At 39.6% G+C, this 19,062-nt stretch overlaps 2 protein-coding genes across 3 annotated transcripts in view; one reads left to right on the forward strand and one right to left on the reverse strand.

Moving 5' to 3' along the window:
- LOC148935120 (uncharacterized) overlaps positions 1-7,761 on the reverse strand; it is a 23,250-nt gene extending 15,489 nt beyond the window's left edge. For both annotated transcript variants that reach the window (XM_089082410.1, XM_089082411.1), the window contains exon 1: positions 5,853-7,761. In XM_089082410.1, coding sequence (XP_088938536.1) covers positions 5,853-5,910 — 58 coding nt within the window. In that variant the 5' untranslated portion in view covers positions 5,911-7,761. The remainder of the gene's footprint in view (positions 1-5,852) is intronic.
- The window catches only part of LOC105424200 (uncharacterized), a 23,011-nt gene extending 4,033 nt beyond the window's left edge, over positions 1-18,978 (forward strand). Inside the window, exons 2-10 of the mRNA XM_011634308.2 lie at positions 8,085-8,441; positions 8,811-9,215; positions 9,806-11,706; positions 12,026-12,278; positions 12,388-13,128; positions 13,790-14,263; positions 14,776-15,246; positions 15,478-16,095; positions 16,500-18,978. Of these exons, the coding sequence (XP_011632610.2) occupies positions 8,085-8,441; positions 8,811-9,215; positions 9,806-11,706; positions 12,026-12,278; positions 12,388-13,128; positions 13,790-14,263; positions 14,776-15,246; positions 15,478-16,095; positions 16,500-17,990 (6,711 nt within the window). The 3' untranslated portion in view covers positions 17,991-18,978. The remainder of the gene's footprint in view (positions 1-8,084; positions 8,442-8,810; positions 9,216-9,805; positions 11,707-12,025; positions 12,279-12,387; positions 13,129-13,789; positions 14,264-14,775; positions 15,247-15,477; positions 16,096-16,499) is intronic.
- The last annotated feature ends 84 nt before the right edge of the window (positions 18,979-19,062 follow it).

Genomic DNA, 19,062 nt, shown 5'->3' on the forward strand with positions numbered 1-19,062 from the left:
GATTTCTGTTATCCCGTATTTTAAGCTTCAGCATACGAAAAAACAGAAATCAATACTATTTTTTAATGGATAACAGTATTGAATACGATAATTGAAATCATATGCCAAAAATCTGTGTATATAATCTTATTTCTTTTTAAAAAATTCAAAATTTTATGCAATAACTCTATAACAGACTCAATAATAGAGGCTGACATTTATTGGCTTTACATCTTAATTTTCTACGAAAATAAACATTACGCTTATAGATTACGCTTTAGATGATAATTAGGTCGAAACAGTTTCGTTTTCCTAAATTGGGCAAATTTCACGTTTTGCCGCACATTCATTGTTCATGAGGATGTTCAGCGTACCAACCGCGTTCGTATGTTTAATCTTAATTAATGATAACACAAATACACACAATTATTAATTAATTAAACATTTGCTTGCGATCTCGAAAGAGAAGACAATACATTTTCCAAAAGCTTTAGTGAAGTGAACCATATAGAGTAATTTTCAACGTAAACATTTTTTAAAATAAAATTTATTTATTATTATTTATTATTTTTGATTATTATTTTTGTTAATTTGTGATATTTTTAAGGCTCTTCTAAGAAAGAAAACAAATACTTTGAGAAAACTTTAATTTCAAATATCCTCAGATGAGACGCATTATGCTTCTAGAACTTTAATGATGTTAGGATTTTTTAACGATGAGAAAGAAAAAGATATTCCGACGACTCTTGATACGCGACTCTTACTAACATCAAGGTAAAATACTTCTTGCAAAGTTACAGAATTTTCGAAGTTCCGCAACGGAGCGTGACGTCAAAAAGGTTCTCCTACGCTAGAAGGCCAGCCGTAGGCGGAAATCCTCGCAACAAAAGTCCGAACTAAGTGGCACGTAACCGGACGAAGAAAAAAGAATCCCCGCCTCCGACTTCCTAATACTTCCATCGCGTGCCGCTCTCGTGAGCGAAATAAAACTAGGAAAATTTTGCGATCTCCGTTGCTCTTCTTAATTACGTTTTGTCGAGACACAAACTCGCGTCATGCCGGTTGACACCTGGCAGACGAGTCTCGCTTTGTCGCGAAAGGCGAAGGAATTATTTCCGAGGAAAGTATGCAGAAACTCGATTCGCGATAAAATCTTTATTAAATATAAAAGGCGTTCAGATTATCAGCAAGAAAGTGCCGCCTGCCTTGTAGCGAATTAAGTATAATTCTCTTACACGTGTAAAAGAGAAATTTCTGAAATATAAATTCTTCCCTTAAGAAAAGTTAATTAAATATTCTTCTTTCAAACAAAGATAATGTAGGAAAAGTTTGAAAATTTGTTTGACAAACTTGGAATCAATTGTGTCACCACACTTCCTTATGCCTATATGATCGTGTGAATCGTAAAAACTCGCACACACATTGCGTGCGAACAATGCGTACAATCGCGACTCGTGCACGGCGATCGTCCTTCGCGCTGATCTCATCGCATCCTGAGTCATTGTCACCCGGGTGTATCCTATTCAAGGATAATGACCCCGCTATTAAAACTAATTGACATTACGACTAATTAAATCGAAATTTTTTAATTTGTCCAAATAAAATGGAGCGATCCTCGAGCGCAGGAGAAAACGTGCACGGTATTTCTATGCAATCAGATAGAAATTAATCTTTTCTCGGACTGGACCGAATAAATTTCACATTGCACGACATCGTTCTTCCATCGGGCCGTTACACGTACATTTCCCTCATTTCCGGCTGGATGCTATTTACTCGTTTTTATGGTCGGAAGTCGCGTCGAGTAAGCGATCTCTCGCGATAATCGCCGGAGAACCGCCGGCCGAGTCGGTCTCGGTGCAGCGCGCTCGAGTGGGAGCCAAAAGTTCGAAGGCGAAAGTAAAGGTGGGAACACCGCGAGGAAAGTCGGCGACAAAATAAGTGGCACGTCGATGAGGCGTCGGTCATCCGACCGGATCGAGCATGTGAAACCTGCCCGGGTGATCTCCCGGTGATGATAGGAAATGATCGAGAGATCGCGTCCCGCTGATGGAGATGTTTTGCCGGCCTTGCGGTCACGTCTAAAGCCTTTCAGACGATAAAATTGTATATCTATTACGTTAAGAAATAAACGCGCGAAACTGTCTGCAGAATGCGCGATTGTTCAACCGTAGAAAACGAATCTGCAAATACCCCGGATATCTACGGATATCGTTTTTTTTTTTTCCCAGCGAATACAATCGCTCATTTGTTGCCCTGCACGTTGCACACGGGTCTTCATCAGATAAATTTGAGCTACTGCTCTTATATGCAGAGGAAACAATGGCTTCTGGAAGTTACAGTGAGATTGAACGACGTAGTGATTCGAGATATATCACGAATCTCTGGAGAGACGCGTATTAGTAATAAATATTTTCTTAAATAATTTATAATCTAATCTCTTATCGTAAGGCTTTATTAATTTACTTGAGATTTAAGTACCGACTTATTTAAAAGAAGCGCTTCGATAAAAATTAGACATGAAAACGGTAAATAAAACGATACCACACTGACTTTGATAAGTTAATAATGGCTTTTCTCCGCAAGGATTTAATTTCATCTTTAATGAGTCCGATTTACGATAAATCATTTAATTTGACAAATAATAATTTTAGTAAAACTGCTTTTCACGAAGAAGATTGATTTATAAAGAAATGAATGTGCTAAGATATGCTAAGTATTATGAATTTCATTAATCCAATTTTTTTACGTCGCCATTAAGAAAATCGCACTCACGCACTCACGCACAATCTGTAAGAACGAAACATGTTTTCCAGTAAATCACGACCGCAAGATACCATCGAGCAACGCTATTTCTGAACTCGCGTGCGGAGTCCATTTAGAAGAAACTCGATCGAAACTTATATCGTTCGCTAGCGCTTTCCTCTTAGACGCGACGGATACCCTCTCGAAAAATCTAAGAAACGAAAGTTCGCGAGCGACTGCAGGATAGTGCAAACGTGTACAAGTAGAGCGTGAAATTCCGAAGGCCGAGAATATGCCATTTTTGCAGACTTCGATAGGATTACGCACACTCGCGTGCGAGTTCACCGTATGGTCTTACCAAGACTTTCCGGACTTAAACAAGACTCAAAACAGAAGCATGAATGAAAAAAGTTGCTCTTTCCAAATCCATTTCCACAGAAGCCATTCATGGAACGCCAACAAAGTTTTAGTCAAGTTATAGAGAGTTATACAGTTACAGTGAAATTAATAACTGTTGAAACAACGCAAATTGTTACTAAATTATACTTAGCTTTAACATCGTCGACTAGCCTCAGCAGAGAAATAGAACGTTGAAAAAACGTTTTGAATATCGAAAAACATAATTTATCTCATAAAAAAAGATATTTGCACCTTTTAAATATTTATATCATTTCATAAATATTGAATATGTTATCCTTCTCACACATAACAGAATATATTAAACGATCTTTCTAAATATTTTTAGAAAAATCTTTTACTTGGCATTTAACAATTTGAAGAAAGTTCTTATGATATCTCTCATGTTAATTTAATCTCGCGACAGTCAACACGCTAAAAGCACGACTATGCACGGAGCAAAGTGCCGAGTGACCGCGCCTTCGTCCGAGGACCCGGGCTACCTTCCTCGAGAGAAAGGTGCTCGACCTCCTTTTTAACCTCCGTTTCTGATCCGGCGATATAGCGATTGATAATTGCATATAGTGAACGATTGATAATTTCACACATTACCGATGGAATTGGCATCGACGCAAATGTTAGGAGCGAAGCTCAGCGAGATCGCGGAATATCGCCTCGTGCTTTCCGCGCAACTCCACGCCGAGAGAAAGTCATTTTCTTTTGAACGGCGAACAGATAGAACTTTGGTCACACCCGCGACTAGGTACGCGTGGGAAGCTATCGACTGGAATTGAAAATGGAATTGGCGACGCCATTGTTATCGAATGATTTATTCTGAACTTTATAATTGAAGGAATAAGATAATAACTTTTAAATCAATACTTTTTGATCTGCCTTTTAACAAGTATTTATTTTATATACATCATATACATGTCTAAAAATAATAATTTTTTTCAAGCAATCAAAATATCAAAATAATTATGCAACACGCTGATGATATTGCAAAAATTTTTATTATTTTATCAACTAATTTGAAAAGTCTACTAATTGTAAGTAATTACTTATTACTTGGCCGAATAAAATTATTTTTTGTAGATATGTGTTTGACCAAATTTTTTGATAATTCAGCAAAAATTCCATTTTTTTCGTGTAATCAAGTTAAATATCAAGTAACTAAAAGTATTACAATTGTTTTCCAATATTCAGAATAAAATATTCTAATGCAACTTAAGTATCACATTTACAAAGTCATGTTTTTAATTTAGCTTAGATATAATTATTCCTAATTTATTATATTTAAATTATTAATAGCACATATTCGTGTAATTAGATGATGTTCGTTTTCCTTGGAAGTGAAGTTTTCATTGTTGGTACTTTCGTCAGACGAGTCGATAATTTTCCGTTAGAACTTCATTGCTACGTACACACACACACACACACACACAAACACACACACACACACGCGCGCGCGCGCGCGCGCACGCACGCACGCACGCACGCACACACACACACACACACACACACACACACACACACACACACACACACGATACGTACGAGCGACGCTTCATATCATCATCGATTTCTTTTCTTTCCGACAAGAAGCCCTTCCGGCGGATCGCGCCGTTATTTTACACTCGATGGATTCGTTTCTAAAACGACCGGTCGCGGAATGCGCTCGGAAAAAATCGCGAAGAAAGCAGAAAAATCGTGCGGCGTGTCCGACACGCGATCTTCCGTAATGAAAATAGGCGCGTTCATGGCACGTAATAAAAATCATGTCAGTAGCACGCAAGTCTAATCAATTTACTAATTCGAAAACCGCCGTAGTTCAGGAACTGGCGAATTCTCAGCATTCCTCGCGTTCCCCATCGATGAGATAATCATACTGATCATATCATTGTGCAAACGATAATTGCATCGAGATAATATCGAGAGCCTTACGATAATATCTTCAAAACGATAATACGTTCAAAACATTTTTTCCAGATTGTTGATGCTTGTACATTATGTTAAATAAAAAAATTCAAATATGTTAAGACACAATTCACATCGGTACGATGATTTTACTCGTTTCGTCATCGCGTGCGCTTATTTCCCGCGCAGTTACTCGTGCAATCCATCAGCCATCATTCTCGTCAAAATTTCGTCTCGTAACTCGCGATCTCGTAAGATTGGATAGTTCCAACCGAATCGTCGATTAGAAATCGCCGTACGCTGTTTGAAGCGATTCACAGTTCGTTAGCTCGTTGCACTCCAGAAGTTTTCCGATTCGTGGGCGACACGCGATGAGGTTATCAACTTTAAACATTAATAATTGCAATCGTAATAATAGTAACGATTGCGTCATTATAATAATATTAATAGAATAATTTAACAATAGCATGAATTTAATAGCACCGTTATCTAAACAATTATTAATAGTATAATCTAGCATTAGTTAACTACGTTTCGACTCTGTGCATATATTTAATAGACAAAAGAACATTAGCTTGAAATTTAAATATAATAAATTCAATTTTAAACAAATTTAATAATTTTATTTATTTTAAATCTTTATTGCGTTCATTGTTTGCTAATAATTTATTAAAAAGTAACCGACCTTAGGACTGAATATTACCCATGATAAAAAATCAAATAACAAAAGAATTACTTTTCTTTTTCATTTTAAGCGAATGGTCACGCTCTCGACGATATGTTCGCGGATGTAAAACAGATTAAAGTATGTTGCATACCTGTATTTTCCGTGTCTGTAACTAGAAGGCCGACTACATTCACTTGGAACACCGACATGTCACCCGACACTTCAATATATGTTTCCTGCGAAATATATATATATATATATATATATAGCGTCGTTACGAACGAATCTAAAAATATATAAACGTATCTCAGATTCTAATCAACGTCACGTACACGATCGAAGCAAAATTAAACGTCGTTGTTCCCTCTCGTTTTAATTACTTCTCTAATTATTAAAAATTGAAATTATTAGCCGAGCAAATTATTTGTGAAATTGGTAGCAACTTTTTCTGAAATATATCGGCATTGCGCGAACGTGTAAATAGACAAAAGCGACAGCTCTAGTGAAAGTTGCCTTTACACGCGCAAATGCATCTAATGATTTATGCTAGCCACACTATTACTCGAGCTGTAATTCAGTTTGATATTATGTATCCGTTAAAAAAATTAAGTAAAAAGGGAATATCGATGATAGAGCTATCGCAGATATTACGTGACACGCGCATCGGCGATTCATTTCTTCGTCGAACCGCCTGATTTGACAGAAAGATCGCAAAAGACAGTATTAATACATCAGCGTGCAATTCCGCGTGCGGTAAACGGAATGGAAGCGAAACGGGAAGGAAACTGTATCGGGAAAGCAGATATCAGAACAACAGCCGTTGTGTTATTTCGAATGCAATAATACGCGTCACTCGCACTTCTGTCCGAGATGAATGATCGATCTATGATATTCGCGATGTGTGCGAAACGAGTCAGTCGCGACTATCAGAAATCGAAGTGTCACGCAATATGAAACTTTTCTATTCCGGAATAAGAGTTTTATATTTCTAGTTACGTAAAGATAAATATATAAACATGAAATTTAATTTCATATATTCATCCTTCGGAAGGATGTAAAGTTTATCGCATAATTACATCTACGTGTCGACCGCGCCCGTAATGCGGGAAATATTTATATAAAAAATTTTAATTAAATTTATGTAATTAATTAAATAAGAAATGCATGCAATTCTGACAATTTATCTTTATCATTAGAATTTATATAACTGTCTAATTAAAGAAAGCGATTCTCTTTACTTAAATTTAAAAAATTCAAAAAATAAAAATTCTGTCTGTATTTATATTATAACAAAAATTATATGATAATGAATAACATGTAATTATTTCATTTATTTTAATGAACGTAACAAAAAAATTTTCACCTTATCTTTACGTCAAATATCTTTCTTCTACTTGTAGAAATAACGTAGGAATAATAATTTCTTTTGCAATGAGAAGATAATTTATTCAAAGATTTCAATCGTCATAAAGAGAGATTTATGAAACCTTTGATGAGAAATAATAGAGATCGAGATTAATATCGGAACTAATTAATAGCATTATGTATGTGTGTGCTTGTCCGTCGCAGCTTTGTCGCATCATGAAACCGCAGATTCCATTAATCCTAAAGAGTCGTAGCCGATTCATTGGTCCACGATAAATACCTCGATTATTTATTCGCATTATGATAGATGCGGTGAGATTGCGGTTGGCTTCTTGTTCCGCACGAAGCGTTACCACGTTTTATCTGTTGTCTATTAATGCACTTTACATCCTGCTTCCTAATACATAAAATAATACCATTTCCCCTTATTATAATAAATTATATCTTTTTTAATAAAATATAAATAATATAGACAATATTTGTATTTTTATTATTTTATTTTACGCACACACACACACACACACATACACACACACACACACACACACACACACACACACACACACACACACACACACACACATATATATATATATTAGATTTATATTTTTATATTTTTTAATAATTAAGTTAGATTGAAATAATAAAGAATTTGCAAAATTTTAAGTAAAAATTCTATTTAATTTTATGTACCGTGTATAGTTTGAGATTTATTTTATATTACAAAACTGCATTCCTTCTCGCGCGCGTGTGAGACAAGACACACACACACACACACACACACACACACACACACACACACACACACACACACACACACACAGAGAAAGAGAGAGAAATGCTATATTTTTAAGATAAATATAAATTACGCCAAAACGAATCAATGTCGATGATCCATCCAGATCCACTGTGCAAAGTCAATCGAAGCAATTTTATGCTGTCAATATACTGTACGTGCCGTCGCCGAAGTTAATTACTTAGCGTCCGCGAATCAATTAATCGATATCGTCGGTTTTAGATTGTGCGGAGATGCTTCACACCAACCGCGGTATTCATCATCGTCCTAACGTTGTTAGGCAAATTCGACGGAAGCGCGGCTGAGCGATGGTCACGACAAATCTCCAACAGCGAGTGGATTCCGCTGGCTAATCCGGGAACCGCGTCCGCTCAATTGCCACGCGGCAACGCGGAAGGCGGACTTCTGTCTTCCAGCAGCGCTACGCATTTGCCGAATCCAGTCCAATCGCTCTCGTTACCGCCGGCCCTTCAGCAGCAGTATCAAGAGCAACTTATTCAGCTGCAGAAGACGCAGGAGAGTATTCAAAAGCTCCTTCTGTTGCAGCAGCAGCTTAAAACTCAGCAGCAGCTTCTTCAAGTAAAAAATTCAGTTTCCGCGAAAAATATAAGATGCCTTCAAAACTAATTTTTTTTTTCATAAAATGTTTTCACTAAATAAATGTCAAGAAATTTGTTTCCTTATTTGGCTTATTTTGTTAATATAAAATTAAAAAAAAAATAAAAAAATATGAACTTTAGAAAACTCAAGCTACATTTATGTATAAAAAAAAAATAAATTTGATAAAAACTTTTTACACAGAAAATGCAACTAATTATATCATTAAATAATGTATCTTTAAATGTATCTTTTTAAATTTAACAGAAATTTAAAATTTATTAACTTGTATAAGTCTCAACTTTTGTTTTTTCTTGCTTAAATTCCCAATAATTTTATCTCTATTTGTAGACTCAGACATTCATTTCCGGTGACTACAGTAATGCTGAAGATGAGAAACAAGCGTTACCGCCTAGTTCCTTAGGCAACTTGCAAACGACATCAGAATTAGCGTCGGAAGCTTTGGTACCTTCACATCCGTCTTCGGGACCTCTTCCACCGGTACATCCCCCTCAGAACTTCCTACCCCAAAGACCGGGACAGGCGTCTTATCAGAATAGTAACCAAAAACTTTCAAACTTACCTATTCAGGGTCAAGGGGTTATACTGCAACACGGCGGAAATGTGGAGGAAGAACTACATGCTTACGTAACGAAACAAGGAAACCAGAGACCTGATGAAAAACGTTTGAAGGGACAACCGACATTACCGCAATCCTCTCTAATCGAAAACGTTGGCGACGACGAGGAGGAGGAGGTTCGTATAATGAAGTCTTCATGTGGCAATTTATCAAGTTCCATTGACCAATTCTTACATGTGCATCTCTGCGATGGTATCGCTAAATCTAACAGAATTAGAGCGTGCATGAAATACGCAAGATTCATATATCAACCGAGCGAAACCGGAACTGAGCACGCAGCAGGACGATAAATTGATCTGATTTCTTAAACACAAAAGTGGAACCTACTAAAATAGCAACTTATTTCAACAAATATCGAATTTTACAAAGAAATAAATCAATAAATTTTTATTCTTTCTTCAAATTTTATTAATAAACTATTTACATTTATCTATGGAATTATATATATATATATGGAATTATCAATATTAATAATCGTTACATAATAATACAACAAAATTTAATCGTCGAGTCGATCGTATCTGTACAACATCGCAAAATGCATATTATCTAAAAAATATTTTATTAATATGCCATAAATTATTAGATTTTTAATTCATTAAATCAAATGTTAAAATCAAGCAATTATTTTTATTAAAATATCTATGATTGCTAGGATTATATAAAGATTTATATATTTAACAGTAGCAAATATTTATCTTTCTAGGTTCAACTAGTATATGTCCCGGCGGAAACGCTAGCGCAAAGAGGTCAACCGAAAAGAGTTCGTGGAAGGAAGCAATATCCCGTTCGTCAACATCATCAACAACGAGAAAATCAAGGAAACTTCGACCAAACCTCTCTTTCGCCCGATCAAGAAACCTATGCGCGGCAAATTTTGCAACAGATTCAACAGGAGCATGAAGAGAAGGCGCAATTCCTGAAGGAAGAACGCATAAAAGAGTTCACTAGATTGAACGAGGAGCAGAAGGCACTCGAACGGAAGGCGCGTCTGCAGCAGGAGGCGCTTCAAAGGGAACAGGAATTGTTGCGACAAAAAGAGGCCGAGAGAAAACGAAAGGAGCTGGAAAGGCTGGAGGAAATGGCGAGGCAACGAGAACTGGATCGAATTCGCGAGGCTAGAGAGAAGCAGAGACAGGAAGAGCTCGAACGACGACGGCTTAGTGAGCTTCGCATCAAAGAGGAGAGACGCCGCGAGGAAGAAGCCAGACAACGTGAAGAGAGCCAAAAATTAGCAAGGCTGGAGCAACAGAGGATCCTGGAGAGTCAACAGGAGGATCAATTACGTCCCACCAATCCGAGCTTGCTTCATCAAAACGTTCAGTCTCAAGCTTTGAGCCGCGAACAACAAGAGCGTCATCAGCATCTTACAGAAGGTACCAGGATCAAGAAAATTCGCGGTAGACAACGTCCACGGGTCAACCAATATCAGGAACAGTCGAACTATCGTGAGACCACTACCACGCCGTCGCCTAATCAGCCACCCCTTTCCGTTTACATGGGCGGTCCCACGTCTAGATTAGATAACGTCAAAGTTACCGATGTTCTGAGACTCTTAAAACATGCGAAAACCATCGCCGTTCTGGATAACGTCGGCCCTGATAGTCCACAGGTGTTCGTGGGCCCTTCAAATCTAGACCCTCCTTACGGTTACGCGAAGTTTGATCTTCCCTACTTGTCGTCGATCGACCACAACAGGGTGGAGCGCAAAGTCGACAAATTGCCTTTCTTCGTCGCTCCGTTGAGCTTCGATCCACCCCCGGGCTACTCTAAAATCCCCTTCCCAGCACCGCACATCGGTTCCGTCGTTGTCAACACGCTCTCGGAATCAAACACCTCGACGGACGAACAGAATCCCAATCCGACGCCACTAATCGAGCCAAATTCCTATGGCGATGCTGATCAAGGTGGATCCGTCGCTACCACCGCATCCTACGACTCCTCGACCACTCAAAACTTCTCCCCGGAATCCAGCAGCCCTAAGTATGAGCACTCTTATTCAACGCCATCTTCAAATTCGAAGTTCAGATTCAAGCAGTATTATGACAGTAAGCCGCCTTCCGGAGCCAGTATTACGACGTATTACGACGACCAATCTGCGAAGACAAAACCGAAACAATATTACGGACAAGAGTCCAAGTCGACTACTCAGCCTCCTAAATTCGATACGACAGTCAGTTATAGACAGGAGGTATCTTACTCGAGTACACCGAATTTCCAGGACAAGTCGATAAATTCGCAGGATCCTTCTACAAAAGAGCAGGATCTGGCAGCTCAATTGGCGCTCATCAATCAAGAGCTCAGCCAGCAAAGAGAGATTCAGAAATACAACACCGCCGAGCAGTATCATTCTCAGACTAATCTGGGTGATTCGTACGACGCCAATGACGTCAGAGCGCCAGTTGGACCCACGCAATATAATTTACCGGCGGAATTACCGCCGATCTCTCCGCATCTGCCGGGCTTGGTAAATTCCTTGTTGGACAAACAGGAGAGAAATCCTCCTGTCGCTCCGACGCTACCACCGACGACGACCACGACAACAACCTCAACGCCGAGAACGACGACTGCTCGTATAAGCTCCACGACTTATAGGCCACGAGGAAGGTAATTTTATTATAATTTACGACATATAGTAATTTTTTTTTTATTACTATTTCTTTATAAAATATTTTTTGTTATTTAAATTTTGAAAGTAAATATTCATAATTATTAGATTAATAATAAAATCTTTTATATTTTTTCGTTTTTCTCTCCATTGTTTTCATCGATATTCAAGATGGTGCACATAATAACATTGAAAAGCATAAAATTTCTCTACATAAAACTCTTACACCATTTAACGTCTAAGATTATGTAAAGTACCTCTAAAAATTTCTCGAGCGTGAATGCCAGGGTAATATATTAGAATTCTGATTATGCACAGAAGCAGAATCGTACCTACAAGACCCAAGACGACTCAAGCACCTGGTAGCAAAACTCGGAGACCAATATATAATCGATCTAAATCAAGATTTACGACTACCACGGAGGAATATCGCGATTCATCTTATGAGCCAACGAAGGCGAAAACCACGCCAGAAACCACGCAGAAGTATAGCGCGGCAGAACACAGAAGACCAGTATCTAGAACGCAGAAGTATAGGAATCGAGATAGAGCGAGTTCCCATCAATCCACGGTACGATTAACTTTTTTAACAAAAATACCCAACCTAATTATGAAGAACTGTGAAAAAAGAGGCAGAAAACTGTGCATTCGCATAAACATTGTTTTCTAAATTTATCCAGGTTCAAAGCCACAACGTTCCAGCAGCTAACTTCGAGAACTATCCGCAGACCGATTCGCAGAGTAACGTATCTCCCGATATGTACACGTCGGTGAGCGGACCCGGTTCTAGCCTCCACCAGAAGGAAATCCCTCCGTCAGGCATGAGCAATTACGCGGAGAGTTATCCGACCCCCATCCCCACGCAGACCGAGAATTATCCGCCGTTGCGCGAGGTCACGGCCCAGCACAGCACGCCCTTGATGTCCGACGATTATTCCAGAAGTCAGAATTATCCGCAAAACCACCCTCAAGAGACGCGCTACCAGCAGCAGCAAGACGCGGCGTACGATCAGAACAGCGATTTCCAGCATTCGGGGCTTGAAAGAACTCCGGTGAACGGGTTCAATTATCAGGTCGCGAACGAGAATCTGCCGGACCAAACGATTCCGCAGAAATCCAAGGAATATCCGCGTTATCAGGAAGACGCCAACTACAATCTAGCCGCGACAGAGGACACTAGGCAAGTCACACCGGGCGAGGAGCATCGGTACTCCCCGATTTACGAGGTCAACGTGGCGCAGACACAGCCGGATTATAACGCCGGCGAACAGAATCCGTTCCGCAATGTCGACGACGGCAAGATCGAGAGCGCCGCGATAGAGACCGATCCGAATGCCGCACCGATCTTCGTTCCGCTTCAACAGAGCAAGCAGCAGGATTATGAATTGCAGATTCCCTCCACGGAACCATCGCTTATCGAAGTGCGTATTAAACCGATATTATTGTAATACGTTATATTTCTCAATTATTTGCGTTACCTAAATTTACCTAAATTTCATTCTTATATATGAATCTAAAATTTTTTATCAAAATTTTATTAGAAATACGACAAATTGTTATCGCTTATCAAAGTACGTACTAAACTGATATTACTGCAATACGTTATATGAATATTTCAATTATTTGCATTATCTAAAGACCTTTATGAAAAAATGTTTGATTAAAATTTTACTGCAAACTGTGATGAATTATAGCCGATTATTTATAAATCCTATATATGAGTAATTATAAATGTTATGTATCTTTGACATATAAAGACGATAGGATCTTATGCAGAAATGTTTCTGTGTATATTATACAAAAAATAATTTTCCTTGCACACAGAATTAAACTTTGCTACATAAGACAAATATTTGTCTGTATATTTATAAATATTTTTTATAATATATATGTATATATCTGTAAATGTTTTTTATAAAAAATTCATGATTTATATTTTCACAAATAAATATTTAATCATCGTTATTAAACTTCACTACATACGACAAATATATATTTCTCTGTACAATATATTTATAAAATTCATGATTTTTTTCTCTTTCGCACAAGTATTTAAATGTCGTTATATCGTTTCTGCTCCAGATCGCCACGACCAGCACGACCACTCCGGCGCCCGTAATAATACGTCAGCGAGTTCGAGCTCGATTAGGCGGTCGCACTCATCACGACTCCGCGATTCAGACGCGACCCCGTGGTTCCCAGGACGAATATGTACGTTTCAGCGTCGTGAATAACGACTCCGGTCGCGGCACCGGTCATCGACATCGCGAAAGAACGAGAACTCGCACGCGTCCGCAGAGTCACGGATCGCAGGTGCAAACCGAGGGTAACGAATACATAAAGATACAGGCGGCCCAGCAGCAGAAGTTGATCGCTACCACCACACCACCGACGACGACGACGACGACGACCACAACCACGACACCCCGCACGGCGGAGGAAGACTTTGATTACGGATTTATTAGACCGCCGAGCTTCCGCCCGGTTCATCCATTGCATCCATCGGTGGACAATAGATTCCAAGCGCCCATTACGTATAGACCCGCTTTATCCGAGGTAAGTTTCGCGAAATATTAACCGCAAGAAAAAAGAAATAAGTTTCAATACAAAAAAAATTAAATTTCTGAATAACAATTTTTTTTTTGTGAAATTTGAAAAATTTGCGTTTTAATCAGGAAATCGTAGAATATCTATAATCGTAGGAATCAATAATCGTAGAATATTTATATCTCATTTATATCGCTCATAATAGTATAATTTTAATAAAAAGATAACGATTCTTAGCAGCAAATATAAGATTTTAGATCTTTTAAATATTAAATACTACTTTCCAAAATATTTTAACACAAAATTCTCGTAAAACAGTTCATCAATCTTCTCTTCAATACCTAAAATTTTTCAATTCTCCTGATATTCCCTTAAAGATATTTTTCACCAGATCCTTTAAAAATAAAATTTCTGCATAACACTCCATCGATCTTCCCTTCAACGTATCCCCATCGCGCGGACAGCGATTCAAAATCAAGCGTTTCTGAAATGCTTGAAAAATAAAGACAAATACATCGTAGATACAGCACATCCTCCCCAGCGACGAGACGGCGGTGGAATCAAGTCCGAGTCACATTTTGAAAAATCGTCCGAAATATCAGACCTCGAACCGTCGTCCAAGTACAACAAAGGTATTCGCAACAACGACGACGAGCACGACGACGGAAGTCGTACCTGTTGCGACGATAATGCCGGACGATGCTGCGTTCACTGTAAAACCGAAAACGAGACCAGAGGAATCAAAATCGACGAGGGTACGCGGAAGAGTTCGCCGACCGGGAAAGAAACGTGTCACGACGACCACGGAATCCGGGCTCGAGGCGAACAACGAGCTGCCGCTGGACGAAAACTACCCCCGAATAACGCCGCAGCAGCTGCCGGTGACGGCGGCCGGACAGCAGCCTGTCTACGACGACAATTTCGACGTCACGCCGCGATTCGTGCCGAGTCAGAATCGACCGGCGCAGTTGTACGAGGAGAACAGCGAAAGTGTAAGTGAATTTTCTGACACAAATATAAAATGTAACAAATAGAAAAGTTGCCAAAGGGAAGAAAAAAATACGACTTTCTTTCCTCGTCTCTTCGCTCACAATACAAAAGCTCGCTGTGTTATCGGCTATATATAAACGCTTGGTTACTCGATTCTGTTTTTAACATTTTCTTCCCTCTAAAGTTATAACTCACTCTTTCAGATTGCTCAAATGTAGCGTGTATGTTTCTAGTATCCGCCCCAGGAATTTGTTCTAAACTTCGGCGATCTACCGGAGCAGGTGTCGCAAGGACGCGAGGAGTACGACCAGACCCAGCTGGCCAGCATCTCTTCAAAAAAGTATAGCCATTCGAGTAACGCGAACTCGGATGCGAACGCGCACTCCGGTGACATTTACGGCTCCGAGAGCCAATGGTCTACGAAATTGTCGAAAACATCCTTCCAGCCGAGCTTCGCTTCGAATCGCGTGGCTGGCGAATCAAAGAGAGGTCGAGGTAGAACCGGCGATGATCAGGAGAACGAGAACGCGCCTGAAATCATTACGGCCGGGCCAGACGTGTCGTCGGTGACAGTGGTCGTTTCTTCGGATTATCAGAAACAGCAAAATGACGCGGACAACATCGGCATGATGGATGGCTTTGGATGGAAAACAAACGTGCAGGAAAGTCACACGGAGAAATTGAATGCCACGACAGCAGTGACGCCGGCGACAGTGCTTCAGGATCAAGTTCAGAATGATAAGGAAACGTTGCTGAAGACGTCGCGAGACTGGACGAGCACTTCTACGGAGCAAACAGATGACGTGACGAAAGTGACGAAAAATATCGCCAATCCTCCTGCCGGTAGAAAGGTGGAAAATGCTCTTTAAAATAAAATGATAGAATTCTATACTTTCGTAAAATAAAAAATTAATTTTAAGTAATTTTACTAAATTCGAACGTAGCATAGTTGTAATTTGAGGATTACATCTACTTTTACTTAGAATAAAAAAATTATGGATTATTCCAGGTCGATCGCATTTAAAAATAATAAAAAAATCTTACGGCGGTTTAAAACCTGGATCAAAAATTATTAACACAAAGTTGAAATATGCTTTAGAAATGTAATAAAAATGTAAAAAATAATCAAAATCTCTATTTAATGTAAAAATTATAAAAATAGGAATAATAAAATTTTTCAATCGTGTGAGTCTTTTTTGTGATTCTGTAGAAAAAAGATTTTCTGCACCAAATAAATGGGAAATTTATCTTTCAGACCCGAAGAAGGAAGGTCCGCGTGCGGGTAAGACCTCTCGTGGACGATTTCGTCACCGCCGAATCACAACATTACAGCTCCGCAGTGAACAATCTGGTTCAAGATCAATACAAGTACAAACCGATTCGCGAATCAAGGTTCACCACCGCTGAGCCGATTGCGACGACCGTCACCGCAAGCACCACAACGGCCGCAGAAGCGACTCGGAAATCGATTCTCCAGGATTTCTTGGAGGAAATGCTGAAGAACGACGAAGTATCCATTCCGACTCGTGTTACTTCGTTCACTACGGAATTGTCCGACTGGACGATCTCGACTCCCATGACGACGCCATACATCCTCTCCAATGACGATGAAGCTACAACTTTGAAAGAGAATAACACACCGATCGATACGACCCTGACATCGAATAACGGCGAAAAACGCATCGCAACGATAAGTGAACAGTCAAACGGATCGAAAGACGAGTCTCGAGAGACGACATCAACTGAAGGAATAACCCGCTTGTCGCAGGAAGAGATTCAAGTGCAAGAAAAAGTTACATCGGAAGAATACTCGAACAGACACTCTCAAGAAGACAAAAGCGAACAGAATAATTTGGAAAATGTTCAAATGTTTAGTCAGAGATATAAACTGCCGTTAGATTACTCCTCTCAATCGAAAATCACGAAAAAAGACAAGGATAGCATGGCAGGCTCGACCGACCTCGCGAAAGAAGAAACGCGAAAGCTGAGTGCCATCGATAAAGTGAAGGAACATATAATGACACTGAAGAAACAGGAGAACGTTGAAGATAACGAGGCGCATCCGAAGAATCATAGAGCCAAATGGAGCGAGGTGAGATACCCGTCGGCCTTGGATAAATCGCAAACTGCGTCAAATCCGTATTCCACGACGCCCATCCCCGGGATTGTAACGCGAAAGGAGGGCGACGGCAGCGTGAAAACGCTCTCCGACTACGTGAAGGCCATCTTCGACACCATGAAAAACTCCGATGAGGAGGAGATCGCGATGGTAACCGAAGCCAGAAACGAGACTCCTACGGATAAGGACTCCAGGTTGAACGACGCCACTTCGGTGTACGTGGCGAGAGAAAATGAGGAGCTCGTCACGACCGATTATCCGCAGGATACTTCCGCGACGCAGCGCACGGAGATCGAGGAAAGTGCGACGAAATCCGTGAGAACGCAGGGGGCGACGGCGAAGGGGAGCGCTACGACGTTCGAAACGACCACGCTGATCCCGGACACGACCGCGAACACGGTTGTACCATCCGAGGAGGTTCCGATAACGGAGTCGCCTTCCACGACAACCACGAGGACAGCGACATCGATCAGACAAATGGGCAATGTGTTTAGAACGAATTCCACGATGTTGGGGAAAGTTCTAAGAACCTCAACCACCACGAAGGTGTCTCACATGACGGAGATTTGCTACAGGGGTCGATGCGTGATGACGAAGCCTAAAGTGGAGGAGGGGATGACGAGATGAGAGGAAATTCAACGATTCCATCGGCTGTGGGATCATCCTTAGCACTTTCCTGTCCCGATTGTCAAAAGTTAAAGTTTATATTGCGGCGAGCCTCAGGAGTTGTTAATTGAGCATCTATCATTGGTGAGAAATGCAATATAAAATCGTATCGAGTAACTTAGCAATGCTTTCATATCCATGTTTTTAGATGTATTTTACATTTTATATGATTTTATATATAGATCAGTAGACGAATTTCAAAAAAAAACAAGACAAAAGGCAATACAATAAAAATAATCGAAACTTTAGCGGACAGAAAAGTGTTAACTTTTGCACTTTTTGCATAATTCTTATTTATTGATCGAGATATATTGTGCTAGCGAAACGAATCTTCAAAAATTATGTTCGCCTATGTCGAAAGTGCAGTCAAGTCTTCGCATTCTCTTAGATTGCTTTTCTTGTTTAGAATTCTCTTACGCATCACAAATGATATATTTTTATATATATAAAAAAAAAAAAAATAAATGTTTAACCTACAAGCGTAAAATTACAGCGCAAAAAGTAAAACGGTGAATTGATTATATAATTAAGTTTCCGTCGCACACGTAAAGAAACGATCGATGCTCTCTCCAGGCACTTTTATTTAGAGAAGATATTTTATCGCTGGGGGAGATAAGGCATCGCTCAAGATGTCGCGACAAATTATTGTGTGTCGGAGGGTTAAAAGCAAAATACCAACGTGATATCGTGAAAAGGGACGATTTCCCCTTCTGGGAAATTCCGTGTTGCTAGCGGCAAATCGATCGTCCGTCGCGACGCGTACTTATAAAAAGGGCGCCGAGCTTACGCCGGCGTCCTTCCAGCGCGAGATCGAAGCGCGGAAGTTCGACTCGAGCGAGTAATAGGGAGCTAAGTCTTATTTAATTTAACTACACACACCTGTGTAGTATACGTGTAAGTTAAGCGTGTAAGTATTTTAATAAAAACGCGAGAACGCAAAAAAAAATTATTTATTTTGTTTTTCTTTATTTCCTGACCAACTAAAAAACGCAAGGCGATATGTTTTTAATCCCGTCAACAACAAAGCTACAAT

Source organism: Pogonomyrmex barbatus, unplaced genomic scaffold (assembly GCF_055798465.1).
Source record: "Pogonomyrmex barbatus isolate J1 unplaced genomic scaffold, ASM5579846v1 scaffold6, whole genome shotgun sequence".
Classification (NCBI taxonomy): domain Eukaryota; kingdom Metazoa; phylum Arthropoda; class Insecta; order Hymenoptera; family Formicidae; genus Pogonomyrmex; species Pogonomyrmex barbatus.